This window comes from Haliotis rubra, unplaced genomic scaffold, assembly GCF_003918875.1.
Source record: "Haliotis rubra isolate DU_JTF1 unplaced genomic scaffold, ASM391887v1 Scf1017, whole genome shotgun sequence".
In the NCBI taxonomy this organism is placed as follows: domain Eukaryota; kingdom Metazoa; phylum Mollusca; class Gastropoda; order Lepetellida; family Haliotidae; genus Haliotis; species Haliotis rubra.
Genome location: NW_025764912.1, coordinates 312,928 through 332,951, shown reverse-complemented (window position 1 = coordinate 332,951; position 20,024 = coordinate 312,928). Strand labels below are relative to the sequence as shown.

Sequence of the window (20,024 nt, the reverse complement as noted above, 5' to 3'; positions counted from 1 at the left end):
AGATTCTTCTGAAACCACGTTATTTTTCTCTCAATGGTGCCATGATGTACTGAAGGAACTCACAACAGCAGTGTAGAGAACAGCTGCCACTGATGTCAGCAGGACTGACCACGTCGAGGAGATGCCGGTCACTGGGCAATATACAATAAAAACAGTGTTACATGCATGCATGTTACCGTAACGTATACTCTGGTTCAACGCCTCTGTCAGCAAGGCTCCAGTTACATTGCATTAAAGGGTATGTAAATATGTCAGCATGGACAAGGCAACCTTGTGACCGGGACAAGATAGTATGCAATAACCCGAGTCATAGAGTCAACCGATCCTTGAGTCGCCTTCTTATAGCAGACACATGTTACCATTTGTAACATACCAAAGCAAGACCCCAATTCTAACGGTCTAAACTTTTACATACCGATATGAGACATGAGTCCAAACTTTTTCCGACTACATGAGGCCTGTTACATTGTTGCATTAGGGACCTTAAAGGCATGATTTGCAACAAAATGATTTGTGTTTTTAAGTGAGTCATCCTTGCTGTTATAGGCGTTTTACAGAGACACACACAGAGATTCAATCCAATATATTATTCTTTTCACGATACTGAGACGGGATCATTAGGAAAGTTGTGTAAGTGTGGGACAATACATTTACGGATAGATAGATAGTCAGGTATCCTTAGTATATAACTGGTAAAAGTCGTATACAGGTGATATACAAATGATGGGCAAGTGCCCAAAACGATTGACACAATTGTCAGTTGAGATAAAAGAATAAATAGAACACCGATTCCGGCGGTGCTCTGACGTAGCTTCTGGTTTTGTGCGGTGCATCGAGTCACGTGACCTCGATATTTCCATTCTTCTCGAGGTCAAGGCCATAACCGGGACGGGGGGGTTGTTGGTTGATGGAGACGACGGTAGCTCTATTGTATTTTAATGACCTCCCGTCCTCGACTCGTGACGTTTTTATTACTTCGAGGTTGATTCGTCAAAGGATGTTGACGCGTTATATGGTGATGCTAACGTCGTACACGACAATCGTATGGCTTTGAAAATCGCCGGATGACGGGATCCTCGAGGACGGATACGATCGTGAAGTAACGGGACCGCCGAACGACGTACCCTTTTGGAGACAGTGTATTTTGTGACGGGTTTTAGGAGGGGGGAGAGAGACGCGCGACTCGACGTTTATTATCGCATTTGCGGGTTTCCGTGGTCGCGTAGCTGCCAACGACGGCGAGAGATTGACGTGCGTTATGTCATTTATTATCCAGTGGAGAAGAAAATATATATAAAAGGCACCTGTATATCGTAGTGGTTTTAGACCGAGCGGAAGGAACCTTTCGCGTCACGCATTTATCGTAGCAACGCCTGAGACTTGACTGGTAAGAACAATGTTATTTTTCGTTTGTTTGTTTGTTAAAAACTGTATTCTAATACACTTTATAGTACTATTAAAAAAATCCGCAAGGAACGAGAAACGTGTGAAATGTTATTGTTTGAATAATTAAATCACGAACACTAAAACCTATATACATTGTAGATATGGCTGAAATATTGCCGATGTGACGTTAAATAATAACTCACTCACTCACTCACACTAAAACCTATATATCAACAGATGAATATATCTATTGCTATTACTCATAATCTGTTATGAATTATGTGAGCGAGTGAGTTAAAATTTAAAGTCACTTTGGCAATATGTCAGTCATATCGTGACTAAAAGCAAGATGCAGATGATAATAATTTATACAAACCTGTCAACGTTGAACAGTAAAACAACTAGATTATCACAGATATTAATTAAAACTAGTTATTTATTCTAAAATAATTTAACTATACAAGACGATACAATATAAAAACTCAGGCTATAGATCGCCAGCAACTGAATGTAGATCACCATACTAGGGTCCATGGGGACTTTAAAATACTTTGGCTACCCGCATGGACACTAGCTGGATTTACACCATCCCTTCAGCCACTGGCGATTGAAGAGAAATTTAGCCATATATTAAAATAACACATATTCTACGAATATAAAATATGGTAGAACAAAATTGACTTTGAAAGTTTCGGGAACTTACGTACCCTCTCAGGAGGACAATAGTTTTTACAATACTTTAACCCCCCTTAGAGGATACAGACACTAACAACTGCAGTTGCTAATTTATACTACCATTTATAAAATATTGATCTATTTCCAAAACATATTGTTAAAAATGTATCAAGCAATTCTACTTGTTTTAAAAACTCAATGATTAAACGATTATTAACAGTATAAAAAAGATCCTTGATTGTTTTAACGGTGAAATATTAATCCCTTATAATTGAAAATTCTATACAGTTAAGCAGAACATTGCTGACCGTGATTCTTTCATCACAAGGGATGCAAAATGGAGGAGTATGAATTTTGTAATGATAAATAAAAATGTATAAAATCACTAACTTACCTGTTTGTATAACATCAATTTGTAACTCCACGTCAATACACTTGGCTCGGAATGACATTATGTCGGAATAGATCGAGTAATATTCTGTCTTGAAGAAATGGATACGACACGCTGAAACCTCTCTTCGTGCGGTATATTTTGACAAGTTTATGAGTCAATTGGACTTATATCGTACATAACTTTGGTCATATCTGTGTCATCCACTTTTTTTACTCACTTACCAGAAGGTGCCTCAGAAGTTTGAATTTTGTTTCAGGTTGAACAGACATATTCTTTGTGTGAAAGGTAAGAGTTTTAATTTTAAATGTCATAGCCAATTTATATTGAAATCATATTGTGAAACATGTTAGAATACACAAGTATTACTTTCCTTCAATAAGTGTCACATTTATGCACAATGACAAAACATTTTCTGACAATTTTGTTTTCACAATATTTCAGATTATTCTCCCATTCATCTGCATTGTTTGCTAGACCATATTAATTGTTTATCTTTGATTTTAATGGAAGTGCGGAGTCGATAATAAACAACTGAAATGATACCAATAGAATATAATGCAATTCAAGTCAATTGGACTTATATCGTACATAATTTAGAAACCCCGTCCTTTCTGGACGTTTTGTTTGAAAAAGGAATGATTACATTCGCATGTTATACCAACCAAAGATCTTCTCTGAAACAATGTGGTAGGATTGAATCCAATCGAGACTTGATGTGCATTGTCATCAGGCAGAACAGTTTACGTCAAGTGATAGAAGCTTTTAGGAGATCACAACATGATGAAATAGCAGAAAGAATTGAGCAATCATTTCAACAGAATCAATAACAAAAAAATACTGAAAATGTGCGTGTATGTGCGTGCGTACGCGCGTGTGTGTGTGTGTGTGTGTGTGTGTGTGTGTGTGTGTGTGTGCGTTCGTGCGAGAAGAACATGTTTTTTTAGCTATACTGAATCATTATGTTGTCATCACCATCTTTGAAAGCTAGGCAATTCAATTTGTTTGGTTTTTTCTATTTATTTCAGAAAATATAAGCGGTCCAGAACAATTGTTTTGCTAGACCCTCTTTAAAAATGTCTACCCCATTTACTATGCCCGTATTCACTTGTGAGTTTTGTCAAAATGCCTATGTCACAAACTTTCGCTCGTTAGACATCCGAGAAACAAGCATTTTGATTGTGACATCATTTCCAAATCATTCTCGCGCAGCGATACATTACAAAGACATCTAAAAAAGTCAACACATAGACAGTTCATTCAACACAGGTTCTCGATTATCATTCACATGTCGTGTCTGTACAAAGACCTTTCCCACAGTGAAAGCTCTCACCAAACGCACTAGACAGAAACACTTTTCTCAAAGTTCACAACAGCAAAGAGGTGAATGGGCGGCTAAACGTAGGAACACTAATGCGGATAATCAACAGTCATGCTCTAGACAAGCGTTGAATGCGAGGGAATTTGATTTTATTCCCCGGGGTGATGAAGGGGAAGGACCCATACTATTATTTTTTGAAAATTCAACCTGACATAATTCATCATTTGGAAACAGAACTGGAAACAAAGCGATCAATCAAGTGGGGACTATGTACTCAATTTAGATTTAGCAAAACCAACTCGGATGGTCTAACTTCATTTTCTGAACCTTACTTTAGAACAAAAATGTCTCCAGCGACACTAGCTGACGATTTGGATGTGTTGTACACCGAAGCCATAAACACAATAAGGAAACTGATGGACAATTACGAAGGGGATAGTTCCAACTTAAATTTTGAAACAGTGTTGAGCGTCAAATTATCTGTGGGCAAATTTCAACATTTTTGCGGAAGTTCTTATCTCCCCTTCCCCTCATTAGAGAAAAACGTTGTCTGTTAAACATTAACAATGCGGACGATGACTCGTGTGGCTAGTATCAATCATCATCATGCCCAAGCCGATAATAAACGCATGTTCGATTTCGACCCATCCAAACCCGAATCTCACCTGATGTATTATGATATTCACAATTTGTACGGAGCAGCCATGAGTTGTCCTTTGCCTCAAAGGTGATTTTCAATGGGTAGATGAAATAGATGAAATAGATATCCTCGATTGGTTGCAACTTGATCCCGAAGGTGATGTGGGTTACATTTTAGAGTGTGATTTGGAATACCCACGTCATCTTCACTCTGTCCATCAATCCTTGCCCCTCGCTCCGAGCAAAGAAAGCATTCCCTTCGAAGACCTGTCACCCTATCATCGTGAATTGCTCGCATAGTTTGGTCTTATGGGAAAGAAGGACGAAAGGAAGCCACCCACGGGGACGAAACTGTTTTCAACATTGAAAGACAAACATTGCAGCAATATTTACGATTGGGTCTGAAACTGAAAAAAGTACACAAAGTTTACTCAATCTAAATGGATGAAACCTTACATCGACTTTAACACTCAAAAGCGAAAAGAAGCCACAGACGACGTTTCGAAAAATTTGTTTAAATTGCTTTCAAATGCTGTGTACGGAAAACAGTTACAAAACGTAAGAAATTACAACCAGATTGAATTGATCGCTACCGAGGAAAGGATGCGGAAGTACACAGCAAAGCCTAATTTCAAAAGTGTCTGTGACATTGAACCAACCCGTTGCCGTGGGTTTCACTATTTTGGAACACGCAAAAAGACTTCTCTACGATTTCCATTACAATGTCATGTTAAAGGAATATGCTAGCGATCACGTCAGGGTACTTATGACAGACACGGATAGTTTGTTTTATCAGATCTGGTCCCCTGTGGATACACCTCTCCGCGATCCCCTAGACTTTATGTTAGCTAACATTCATCTTTTCGATACCGCCAACTATCCCAAAGACCATCCACTTCATTCCATGGAAAGACACAAAGTCATCTGTCTGATGAAAGATGAAGTGGGTGGTAAAACCAACAGACTGTTTGTTGGACTTCGACCAAAAAACTATAGTTTTATTTTTGACAAAACTCCCAGTGAACGGGTCGAGAAACGCACTGCCAAAGGGGTGCAAAAAGCCTTTGTCAAAAAACATCTTCGCCACCAGATGTATAGAGACTGTCTTTTCAAACAGAAACAAAACATAGCTACTTTTCATCAGATTCGATCCATTCATAACACACTCTACACAGACAAAGTGACCAAATTGACATTTACATCTATCGTGATGGAAACAAATTTTACGTTTGTAAAGAATATGTACATATATACATATAACCATGAACGCAACTTATTCGACCCCACTCTCCACACATCTGACTTTGGATCGTTTTTGGTAAGACTATCTCTCTTGTGTCAATTTTCATTACCATCTTGGATTATTTCCAAGTTTTTTCTTGGTCAAGTTTCCTGCTTCACAGGGGCCAATTCCTTCATTTAACTTTTACTTTCCCTTCAATCTTTACATCTAAAATTCGAAACTTCAACCCTTTTGAGTGGCTGACGTACAAATTAGGTGATTGGTGATGTCATTCGAGATTCACTGCGGGCCTACTGCCTTTGTTTCAAGGTGTGAAGCAGTCGCTCGTGGTTAACTAGTTAACAATTGGGTGGATTAACAAGGGATTAAGTACAGTCTATTCTGAAATTTATTGTACCACAGCATATAACATTCACACATGATATATGAAACATGATACTGGCATTTACATCACCATATCACTTATTCACCAACAATGATAACATTCACACATGATACCTTTAAATAATGATACATGAAACATTATACTCCTTTTTACTTATACACCAACAATGCGTGATATTGCATCTGCATATTCAATCGGAGTGATTCTACCTTGCAGCAGATTGTACTACAAGACTCCGACTACCTTGAGAGTTAACAAATCGCAAATTAACTTGAACATTAGCCGTAATGATATGCCAGAAAATGACAGGGAGATGGTTTATATAGGAATTCAGTTGACACATGTCACTCTAACGGAGAACCTTTTTTGACGGGTAGTCCTTTACTTGGCAGGGTTGCTGTCTTATAGTATCGAGTAACCATTAATGGATCCTTTCTGAATATCCAATCACTTTTTATGTATGCGCCCAGACAGCCTTATCACGCCAAATCCATTCCGTAAAATGGTCATATGGATCATGCGAGCGAACGAGACCTTGCCGTTTTATCGGATATCATTCGCTACTTTCACTGACTTTTAGAAATGGAATATGGTCCGCCAGGGTGTCACATATTAAAACACATATCGAGTGTGTTAGCGTTCCATGCCACGCGGTCCAATCATTTAAAATAAATAACGGTAATGTAAAAACAGTCAAAGAAATAATAGCAAGAGATTGACTATCGTTATGTCATGAATTAACCTCCAGAGAAGAATGTGTAAAAAGACACCTATTCATTGTGGTTTTCAGACGAAGCAAAAAAAAAGAAGGAATCTTTGGTGTCACACATCTACCTACCAACGTCTAAGAATTTATTGGTAAGTACAAAGAAATATGAAACGCACCTATTCGTAACACGGTAATGCTATTTTTGAGGGCATTATCATTTGCAGAAGCCCGCAGTCTTCCATTAACTGTCCGACGAACTAAAATACATGGAATTTGTGTTGAAAAGAAAAAGGAAACAATGAAGGAATTTGACTGTAAGTTTACTCAAAACCAACTTCTGACGGGGTTGACTGCCCGAATGCAATTACGTCATCGAACAAATCAAGTGACGTCACAACAGAAAGTGACGATATTCGACCTTTGCCTTTGACAAGACCATAGCCTGTAACATACCAAACCATGCCAGTGTTCGGTTTTGGTCCAACAACAACGTTAATAGTGCAATTGTTAAGGTTAGCACCAGCAAGAAAGCTAATATTACCGCTATTTAAAGCGGGAATTCGGGTTGCTTTGACTTGTTTGACCCAGAATATCTGCCAGTCCAAAGCCAATGTCGAATGAACCGACGCACCCACTATGACGTCACTTGACAACAGAACTGATAGTGGCCCGTCGTTAAGGTTGAGCGGTCCAATATCATTTGCAGCGGCCCGCAAATTTCTGATAATGGGAGGGCCGTTTCATGATGATGATAATTCCATGTGTTTTAGCTATAACGATGGTTTTAGACCGAGCAAAGATACCGTTAATACCGACGACTTAATCGGTGACGTGACTTAATCAAATTACCTAAATCACCATTTATTTCTTAGATAACACACAACCATGGATAAAATGTGAGTATTGGAATCATCATGAAGAGAAGATTGTTTACTATGTTTTAAGAATACAACATGTAATAATTTTGAATTAGTATTTTGGGTTTTTTCGACTTCCAGATCAACAATGTCTTCACTACAAAATATGCCAGATTGCATTCTCTTCCTATTTTTAAGCACTATATTAAACAACATCAAAACACTTTACTCAAATTTACTTATAAACCCAAAAACTACCGACGTAATGAAATACAGTGTATTAATATGAGAGATATAATTTTTCAAGCGTTTTATAATGTATTTCAAAGTATTTCAAAGATATTTTCCGAGTATATTTTATAAATGTATTCAAGAACAGGAAATTATATTTATTTACAGTGATATATTGATAGTTGATCTTAAATTGTATTATTCGGGTAAAAATGTTGGTAGAATTTTCAATATGAAAGGGATATACGGGCGGTAACATATTTCGAAGTAAGTAGAACATGGTTATTCGATGAAGATTAAAAAAAGAGTATATTTTAAGTTATGTATTATGCTTGACATGAAATATTGTATTTCTCATATTAATACATATTCTTATTTCTAGTCACGATATATTTTCAGGTCTGGTCGGATTTTTAGGAATTAATGTCACACCAACACAAGTGTACTTCGTGTATGAATAAAACCCTCGGATTGTGGCCATGTTAGTGACAGTTTTCAAACACGTAGTTGCGGTGTAAAGTCATCCCTAAGCTTACTGAGGCTCAACAGAATAATGCGACTGGACATTTGGAGGCTGGTGAATCACAATCAGCGGTGGCAAGCGCCTACACGTATCCTAGAGCACAATGGGAATATTGTGGCATTGTTTTCAAAAGCATGGGAACCCCACGGTTTCTACTGAGACGTGCAGACGGGAGATCGCGCATGTATAGACGATGTCATGAACATTATTCTGTGTTCAGGAAGTCAACAGAATATGCGAGGTGATGTTATGGTGTGTGCTGGCCATTTCGTACAGTGGTAGGACAGATCTCGTTTACATTCAGGGGAATCTCACAGCTGGACGTTATTGTGATGAAATCAACAAGGTCACACGTCATTCCGTTCATAAACAGACAAAACATCAATTTTCAACAGGATAATGCTCGACCACATAACGCAAGGCATACGGTGTTCCTGGTACAGAACAACATTCAGGTTCTTCCGTGGACATTCCCAGGTCTGTCCATAGGTAGACGGTGTCAGGGTGTGATTGACTCTAATGGTGGTCATAATCGTTACTGATTTCGTCTGACTTCATTACAGTGTGATTTTCTGTTTACCATGTCTACACTGTATGCTGTAATCATTGCAGTAACTTTTGTTCCATCGATAAGTCATCTGATGCTCATATTTTCACATAAAACATTGACAACAATCTGTGATATGCGTTTCTTTTTCTTTTACGCCGTGTATCACATGTTTTATGAAAAAAATAATTACTAAGAAAACAAAAAATAACAATAGAAAACTAACACATTTGTTTTCTTCATATAGATTGAGTGGTTACACCTTTATGATTATAGTTCAACGTGTATATCATAATCTTGAATTATCAATGTCATAAAATGTGGGGTTGTGAATTATTTTCTTTGCACATCAGGATGATTACTTGACCGCACTTCGTGACGGATGAAGGGTAACAACCCAAGTAACGTTTTCCATTCATTCAAAGAAAGTACAATGCCTTTGATAGTAGGTTTATCGTGTAAAAACAGACGAATGTCCAGAATCGTTTTGTTCAAAACGTTGCATACATTGAGTCGTGTGGAGGAAGATAACTTGACCTGATGGTCAGGACACCACATGACACTGGTGTTGATATCGTTGCGGGCAACAAATGCCATCGGATGCATCTCAGTTGGTAGAATATTCTCCATTCGACTGTCGGTGCTTGTGATAGTCCATTCCGCTATAGAAGAACAAGTTAAAAGTGATAACAATAGCCCCAATGCAACACGAGGGAGGTGTTTCTTCTTCACTCTGACACTTCTTTTCAACATTGAGCAAAGTGAATCTTCACACGTTTTCTTCTCCGTTTGAAGCTCAGCACCAGCACACTCCTCAGCAGCAGCAGCACTCTGATATTCACAGTCCGTCATTTTCAATAGTCCACAGTAGACTGAGGTGATACACATTCTATTTACTTATATACACCTATTAGTTACTTTCATTACATATTACCTATTTCTGACTAAGATAATCATTATATCATCAAAATTGGATATAGAATGACTATTTTTGTTAGGCGAATCAACGATTAGATAATCAACTCATTTTCCATTAAAAAATGAATAACAAGTCACTTCTCTATCACCGTTCTATTTAATTAATTACATTGATTACATATATATCACCGCTGATACAACACAATCTGGATTATTAATCACAATAATTTAGTTCTTCACGAATAAACAATCGATAGTATAATAATAACAAGCTATGCTTTACCATCACTGTTATATGATACAACACCGACAACACCCTCCAACCTCTTTTGACATTACATAACTTTTTTTCATCGCAAGGATTACATCACGTAAGAGTTGACAATGGACCAATCCTCATGCGTGAGTTTGCCGCATGTATCACAAATCCTATGTTGATCTTCCTCTATGGGATGCTGGGCGTCATGATTCGGCTCGCCACAGACAGTGCAGAAGATATATCTGATGGAACTCGTTTCCCCTGCAATATCATGTCCTCTGCACATACCTGTTTCTTCATCGTCCCTCATTATCGCTGATAGCGGGTTCTGTTGACTTTTTGTCATCACCGATATAGCATTTTTTTGTCTGACCGTTGATGATAGAGGAGCTTGATGACTGTTCGTCATTGATAGGCAGTCCCACCTGCTATGAACAGGTTTCTTCTTCTTTTTCAACTATGTAGAACAACAGGTCGTTCACCATGTGTCCTTTCTTGGCTCGAATCTGACCTTGATAAACAATATGGGTACACTCAGAAGCTTGGTCGGTAAACCTCTCCGGGATAAGGACTTCCATTCTGCTGCCCGATGTAACACTTTCATTCTGGACAACAAACTTGAATAACTGGATAGTTCCCGTCTCTCCATTTATCGCGATCATTTCTCTGCTTAGTACTTTCAGCGGTTCGTTCTGAGGGAGTTCGCTTACTTTCATTCTGTTGTTGCTAAACTTTTCAAGTCTTCTTTTGTCAAACTCGCTTGCAGTTATTCTTTCACATTTACACATGCTTGTTTTCGTTGCTTTGGACATCGCTCCTTTTCTGAAATATATATATATATATATATATATATATATATATAATATTTACTTCAAGAGAATGTTTTAAATTTCCTTTATATAGGTTTTAGTGTTCGTGATTGAATTATTCAAGCAATAACATTTCACACGTTTCTCGTTCCTTGGGGATTTTTTTAAATAGTACTATAAAGTGTATTAGAATACAGTTTAAAACAAACAAACAAACGAAAAATAACATTGTACTTACCCGTCAAGTCTCAGGCGTTGCTACGCAAAATGCGTGATACGAAAGGTTCCTTCCGTTCGGTTTAAAACCACGACGATATACAGGTGCCTTCTATATATATTTTCTTCTCCACTGGATAATAAATGACATAACACACGTCAATATCTCGCCGTCGTTGGCAGCTACGCGACCACTGAAACCCGCAAATGCGATAATAAACGTCGAGTCGCGCGTCTCTCTCCACCCTCCCACCACCCACTCCCACACCACCCACCACCCTCCTAAAACCCGTCACAAAATACACCGTCCCGAAGAGGGTTCGGCGTTCGGCGGTCCCGTTACGTCACGATCGTATCCGTCCTCGAGGATCCCGTCATCCGGCGATTTTCAAAGCCATACGATTGTCGTGTACGACGTTAGCGTCACCATATAACGCGTCAACATCCTTTTGACGAATAGACCTCGAAGTAATAAAACATCACGAGTCGAGGACGGGAGGTCATTAAAATACAATAGAGCTACTGTCGTCTCCACCAACCAACCAACCCCCCCACCCGGTTATTGACTTGACCTTGAGAAGAATGGAAATATCGAGGTTATACGACGTCACGTGACTCGATGCACCGCATAAAACCGGAAGCTACGTCAGAGCACCGCCGAAAGTGGTGTTAGCACCACCGGAAGCGGTGTTCTGTTTATTCTTTTATCTCTACTATTGCCAATCCTTTTCGGTATAATAGTAAATATATGGTACCGTGTTCTTCTAGCGTGGTGAAACCGGAAGCAATAGTAATTAAGAGAACAGCCCAACACAGGTAAAGAGTCACATTGAAGACATGGTGTGTGTAGTTTTGATACGGTAAGGCTTGAATGGAATATAGCTAAAGCTTGCTGTTTTCCATATATTAAGCCACTGCCAACTGAATATCTGACGCATGTGTAGACGTGTGGCTCAGATGAGGTAAACACCCGTCAACACGTGCACGCTAGCAGGACAACGAACACAAAATGGCATCATGTGGGAACACATTCATTGTTTTCCTACCAGCACCCAACGCGAGCCCTTGTCCAACCAGAACGATGCACATGTAGAAAATCTGTAAATAGCAATAAGGAGAAATGCATTCTGTAACTTTAAGAATAAAGATAAGGGTTTCAAGCCTTGTATATATATTATACATATTATTATGTATATTACATATACAAACTGTCAAACGTGTATACACTTATTTGTAGAATCATGTTAATATCATCAGAGGTTACGTTTATTGCGAATTGTGCCCTTACTAAACCTTCCACGCTTCATTACGGAAAAGTTCGACTCTTCCATTAGTCTGGCCTAGTGAAAGCCCCAAATTAAACAACTGGTAGATATTTGTCACGTTGTGGTAACCAAAGGGTACGGGTTTCGTTCTGTAAAAAATGGTCACAACGTGATCAGTACGAGATACAACACAGAGGTTGGTGGCGCGCCCATAGTCTGTAAATACTCAAGTCTGGACCAGTAAACAACATCATGAGCATTGATGTACTCGAATGGGTTTCGATGGATCAAGCAAATCATCAAGCCTGACCACCCAATTCCGTTAGTCACCTCTTAGGACAAGCATGGGTTGCTGAAGACCAAAACTAGGGTCATCACGGGTACTTACAGTCTGTACACACGACGCTGACGTCGCGATCAGGCGGAGAGCTTTGGATTGGAAGCGACCCTCGAGATACTACAAGGGAGATATATGGTCTGTTCATACATTTTGTCTGAATAGAAAAGTAAACTGCGTAACATAATTGACAATATCAACAAAAATTATCTATCCAAGCGATGAGCATGTGGCATAATTCACTACTGACATACACTCTTGAAGCAATCGCCTGTTTGTAGCTAACTAAACATAGCAGCGTGACTGAAGCTTTGCCTCAGGGGTTGCACACAGAAAGTCAGGATCAAAAAGTGTGATAAAGCACTATGTATTTTGAAATTCGGGGTAATAAAGTGAGATAAAGCATATCCCTTTTGAAAATCAGGGAAATAAGTGAGATAATGCATATCCCTTTTGAAATTCAGGGTAATAAAGTGAGATAAAACATATCCCATTTCACAAAATATATAATATGCTTTCCTACCTGAAATGGGCTTGAGATATTCAGATTCTTCAAAACGGTCAACAGGAGGAACATTTCCAGAAGCTGTCCCGTGGAGAAGGCTATCTCACTGAGAATCCACATGATGCCATGACTATACGCCTCTGCCGACACTCCCAACATGGTGATGGTCGACGTGAACGTTGCAATCAACGACAGTGCGACAGGGAAGAAAGTCATTGAGCGTCCAGCCAGCAGGTACTCGTCCAGTTTACCATGCCTGCCGACTATGGCGTGGTATATACCGATGCTCACCGAGACGGCCACCATAACACCAAACACTGCGTAGTCCCATTTCCCAAACGTGTGAGACTCCATCGACGCTGTGAATAATAACATGTATTTCAATGGTTCTGTAATATAACTGTCACATCGGGTTCGTCAGCGCGTTTTAGTAGAAACACATGGCGATACCCATGACTGAGCTGCACTATTAACGAGCGTGCCTTTCGTGACATTCACTTGATGTCTGTTTAAAAGGTTCAAATATCGGGTCTATGGCTCAGGGCAATATTTATGTTAGACAGACAGGTGTGTTCACACAGACATGAACCGGTAGGTCCCTAATTTTAGTGCACACTTGTATGAGTTATCCGACGGATCATAGCTGCACTAATTTCATTATCTATACTTTCAAAAAGATGATTACAATGTATTAATGATTCCCGATGTAAATTACTGTTGTAAATGTGTAAACATGCACATACTTGGTATGGCCTCTTTTGTATTCGGAATACAGATATTATCCCATACGGACGTTTTCTCAAATTTTAGTTACCAGATGGTATATACTGTACACTTATTTTGATTCCATCTCTTGGGTAGATCATAGAAAATTCTAGTGATCGCAATTAGTTCATAAACTTAGATAACTAAGCAGTTTCGATAATTATTGACAGCTTGCTACCTGTCAGCATTCATGTTGCTCATGCGTTTTCATTTTGCTTTTGCTTTGGCTGTCTGATTTGTGATACATTATACAATTATGTTAATCATTTTGGCATCCAAATATCATGCTATAGAATGTGTACTTATTTAACTATCAAAGTACCGAAGCGTATAATCTGCATGCTTTATTGTTATTGGGTGAAACGGAATTTCCAGGAAATAGAAACCGAAAATTGCGAAATAAAGGAAAACTAAATTGGGTAAAGATTTCTTTGATTGGCATTCTAGAAGTTGGGTAGATGAAGAATGAGGACTATTTTATGGATATACAACTTCTTTATTCTGTATAGGCGTTGGGTAAAGATTGCAAACAATTATCATTTATATACCTGTTTTATATTATCAGTGTGCAGATCATGTCACTAACATAAAACTGAAGTATGGGTGTGGAAAGACTGGGGAAACACGTGCAAAGTCTCTGAGTCAACTGAGATTATCCTTCAAAACATCATATGTACATTTAACAATCACTTATCATTAAGTGCAACCAAAGCATTACAAAAGGCCAGACAGCATAACATCACCTTTGGCCGGAGTTCCAAATATTTGACACCAAAAGCCTGTCAGTTAACTCAAAGGAAATAACCCTTGTGTTTTACAATGATGCCTTAATCATAGTCACAATGAAGTATAGGTTGCCATGTGTTTTCCAATATGATTGAGTCAGTGAAATACTAATATTTACCAAATAAAATTCTAAAGGAGCCTTTCTTCAAGCAGTGACTTAAAGCCATACACAGCTGGACTTGCTTAAGGCATCATAGATATTTCATAAACATGGCACAGGACCCTTAGCCTCATAGCGGATTGCCTCACCACTTGCGTATTAAGCGTTGGCAGATGTTACTGAAGATGTTGGTCCCGCCAGCCATTGGTGTTTGGTATGTTTAGTCTGTAACCCTAACCCTGCAGTGAGTTTTCTGCAGATTATAACAGACTCTGAACCTGGGTATATCTGGACATGCTTCATTTAGGGCGTAAGCATTACAGTAAGGGCTGGGCAGATGGGGAAATATTATCGTTCTGTGACTATGATACAGACTGGGACAAGATATGGAAAACCAAAAAAATGGACAACAGGCCATTGTTTGGGTCATTTAATTGTAAATATGATTCAAATAGTTTAACCTAGATTTCGATATCCTTCAAATGTACATTTGGTTGAAACTGGAAAATATACATTAATCCCGAGACAAGAACGAATGTTTTTGTCTTATAATTGAATAATTATAACAGCACGTGTATCCATTTTGTCTTCTACCCATCCCTACATACGCTCAATCACATGTGTCTCCAGGTCACGGAGAATCAGTGGTTTAGAGACCCGTATTGCAATTCTCGTGCGTTTGCATGTGTTGTTCACGCAGCATGGACACCTTGTAACATCACCATTTGATTATGATTCACAAACACATGCTCATGATATGGTCGGAATTGTGCCACGGATTAACAGACATTTATCATAAAAACAGTCTTTTTGTATGTAGGTGGCTTGAAACTTGCTTTTACCAGAGACCATATAATAGATTATCTATTATATGGTCTCAGCTTTTACAAAGGCCTATAGGTTCGATCACAATACTTTACGTTTTACAGCTTCTTTTCTCTAAACATGCACACGTCAAAACTGATTTAAATTCTAATCGCAGATTAAAGAATAAGACAATAAATAGTATGCCAAATTATCGTTACCATGTGATATTTCAACTTATGTAAGAGAGTAATAAATACGATGCTAGATATGGCAGTACTACTGCAGATGATAGTGTATGTCGTACATTTTGATAAGTTGCTGAATCACTATCACACTGGGCCTATATACTAGTATATGTGTGATGAAGGAGAACTTGCGTCGCTACTTTTCTCAATAATCTGAATGCATGTATGTAGCGTGAAACTGGCAGATACATACAGAAGAAAGAGAGAGAGAGAGAGAGAGAGAGAGAGAGAGAGAGAGAGAGAGAGAGAGAGAGAGAGAGAGAGAGAGAGAGAGTCTTTATTTCCTCCAGTAGTTACCGAAGATTACAAACAAAAACATCATATTATTACAACACGTACATGAATATTAACAATTGGATGTTTGGAGAAATATGTACAGAAATTTATGACATGAAGAGAATCATTCTGTATAACAGTTCACAAGGTGAGGTTTCAGGTCACATACATACAAAGAAAAGCGTAACAGTATGGTTTCCCATAGTGTTGAATCTATAGAGTTATAAAGTCGTTTTCTGCTCGAAGAGAAATGACAACATATCTTGTTCACCTTGCATTTCAAATATTACGTAAGTTTCAACATCAAGTTTATCAATTAAGTATGCAAAGAAATCATTTCGTTGTTGTAGTAGGTTTTCACAGTGAAGAAGCATGTGGAAATCATAGTCAAATGTTTGTTTATTACAAAGAGCACACTCTTTTGAGATTTTACCTCTTGATAATATTTTGACACAAAATTGCAAAGAAGATTTATAATTAGGGTGTTTATATGCCAGTTGCCAGAAAGTATGATAAGAGAGTGTAGTATGAGTTGTTGCGTAAAATGACATGTTTGAACGATAGAGAGCTTTGATCGCCATAATTGTTCTTCATAACTATGTACAGTAGCATTTACAATTCTTCTCCATACCCGTTTTGGAGGAAATATGCCTTGAGCAATATAATTGTCAACAAATGTATTTAGATTATACTTTTCAGATATTGATAAAAGATCATCACAGATGTTGTTAGATTTTACTGAAGCTGCAATAGCAGCACAAAGATATGTTTTGCAAAGTTGTTACACTCAGTGTTACATAGTCGCCTTAAGAAATAGTAGTTTACATTTATCGATATACCCAGTTAGTGACCATAATCCCAAATTTGCAATGGTAGATATTGATGATGACCTCTTATCAAGACCTTGCACAAGACGAGCAAAGTATCTTTGTGTTTGTTCAAAGGTGTCAGCCTGTTGGACTTTGATGTTTGGTAATACTTCACAGCCATAGAGACTAGTTTTAAGAATCATTCTGAGCCATATTTTAACACAAGTGATTGGATGTAGGTCAGAATCATTCAGTCCAATAGATCTAAGTGAGTTTACATTCTGTCTTGCTTTCTGACAATACTTTTCACTTCTAGTTTTTGTTGAGAGGTTACTTGTAAAGAGTACACCCCCATATACGGTAGATTCTGATAAGGGGATTGGGATGTTACCAATGCTACAGTGGACGTTTACATCATAGCCTTTTCTTTTGCTAAAAACGATGATGGAACTTTTTGATGGGTTATATGTTAGACGCCATTTAGAAGCGTATGATTATCTATTATATGGTCTCTGCTTTTACAAAGGCCTATAGGTTCGATCACAATACTTTACGTTTTACAGCTTCTTTTCTCTAAACATGCACACGTCAAAACTGATTTAAATTCTAATCGCAGATTAAAGAATAAGACAATAAATAGTATGCCAAATTATCGTTACCATGTGATATTTCAACTTATGTAAGAGAGTAATAAATACGATGCTAGATATGGCAGTACTACTGCAGATGATAGTGTATGTCGTACATTTTGATAAGTTGCTGAATCACTATCACACTGGGCCTATATACTAGTATATGTGTGATGAAGGAGAACTTGCGTCGCTACTTTTCTCAATAATCTGAATGCATGTATGTAGCGTGAAACTGGCAGATACATACAGAAGAAAGTGTTTGCCCTACCTGTAACAACGATGTCCCTTGTCTATAAAAGGGATATAATGTGGGGATGAATGACATGTACTTTTATCTGGTCCCGTTTATGATGATACATATTGCGATCTTTCACAATCATATCTCTGGCTAATTTTAAAACTTACATGCTAGTTATAATTCTCTTACTGTGATAATCTAGTTATTTTACTGTCCTTTGTCGACAGGTGTTTTATAATTTAATTGCGTTTATTGTTAATTTATAACTTTTCAAGTAAGTGAGTGAAACATAACCGGTATTTCTGTTTTTGTATTTATACAGTAACATCTTTCGAACTTTCTCCATATACGTCCGCCAGATACATCGCGCATTACCCCTTTCTCTCTTGATTTTCTCAAACGACTGTTGCAAGTTCGAAGAATCCTGGTCAAAGTAGAAAAGTCTTAAGACTATTCCCTACAATTATGTAACAAACACATTGTACCCTAAATGGGTAGAGTTTCCGTTCGGGGGAATATCAGAAGGACAACGATACAATTATCTCCAATGTTGTAGAAAGCACTCCACTTACTTAGGAAAACAATAACCCACTGAGATATTGCATTCATGTCGGAATCAATATTTTCGGCACCTATCAGATCTGAACTTGAACATGCGAGGTCTGCGTCAATGTCAGGCTAAAGGTCTACAATATGTTCAGCAACACTGGGGCGTAATAGTCATAGGCCTGCTCCAAACAAGGGAAAATTAAAGCAATGCAACATCACATTTACTTGTGTGACATTTGCTTTCGCAATCTGAGTTGATGGATCGTCAATTTATACAGGACAATCAAGACGAATTTCACAAAAGGCACGGAGATCCAACATGATTATGGTATACTCAGAGAACGCACCCGCCTGTTCTATCCGCTTATAATCGCTAAACGATAAAACTATTTTTCAGTTTATGTCTCACAGAATATATAATTTGATATGGCATTGTTTGTTATCGTATACTTTTGTGTTAGTGAAACAAATGTGGACAACTTTAAAGTTCATGTATGGCGTTATTACAGCAAAGGTTGAGCGGAAGGAGAAATAACATGGTTCAGGCACTGTTAGACAATAAAGAAAGGTCACATGCAGTGCAATAATATTCCAATTATGTACTGCCAAAAAATATTTTACAGTAGTGATGCGCGAGCTGAACAGACTTAAGAAATTACGAGTTGGTTCGTGTAGCGTATTTGGCTGTGCTCCAAGAGAGATAAAGGGCTAGTCTATTGGGACAGCTAGAGGACAAAGGGCCAGCTCATCGCATTCTCTCGAAACAAGCACCTCACAAGATTTGCCAACACCGCAGACAAGGCGTAACTGATACTGGTAGCAAGAGCGAGTGCAGCTTAATAAGGCGTGTTAGCTTGCGTAAGACTGCTTTCTTTGTCAGGCTCTTTTGGTGATAAGAATGGTGTCTTCGCATGAAGGCGACTTTTTTTGGCGTGTAAAAACATGGGCCGTTTTTCGTTTTCGCCTTCGTGCGAAAAGGGTGGATATTTGCAACAATGGGTTCGGGTGTTTATACAAGAACCTAATCCCAGAGGAAGGCGAAAACCACAAGACGTGCATGTTAACGTTATACATACAATATACAAATAATTTTATAAAATATTTCACTTCCACTTTCACCGTCCTTCTTAATCATTAAAATATGTACAAAATAGTTTATCATCGTATCATTTTATGAAATATTTCACTTACACTTCCACTGTCCTTCTTAATCATTAACATATGTACAAAGCATCATCTGGTTGGAATCCAACTTCCGCTTGAGTTCCTCAAGCTTCCTTTGAAGATCTCTGTACACTTTTTTCTTTGGTGGGAGGCGCTGAGCGGCGGCATATTGCACCAAGTTGATTACCGTGGATTTATGCTCTCTTAATAGGAATAGAAGAAATTCGAAAAAGTTTGGATGGGCCTTGCCAACCAACTACTTTAAGCTACTATGTCAACCTTCAAGGTTTTTGTTTGTTCTTGGGCCCGTTGTGGCATAATGGTTCCAGGTTATCATTGGGAGATTGCCCTCTATCCAGGTTGAGGTGACATGATCTGCCGGACTGTGGCATCGTTGGTCTTGGAGCATATCGGCAAGTGCTTGTACAAAGTTGGAG

General features: G+C 38.3%; 1 protein-coding gene across 1 annotated transcript; it reads right to left on the bottom strand.

Moving 5' to 3' along the window:
* Positions 1-9,414: 9,414 nt before the first annotated feature.
* On the bottom strand, positions 9,415-13,570 carry LOC124269760 (putative sodium-dependent multivitamin transporter; the record flags this gene model as incomplete). Its single annotated transcript, XM_046704803.1, has 4 exons — positions 13,235-13,570; positions 12,763-12,831; positions 12,156-12,207; positions 9,415-9,569 (listed from the first exon to the last, which is right to left on the bottom strand). Coding segments are annotated over exons 1-4 (612 nt in total), but the record flags the coding sequence as incomplete, so codon positions are not given.
* Between the last annotated feature and the right edge of the window lie 6,454 nt (positions 13,571-20,024).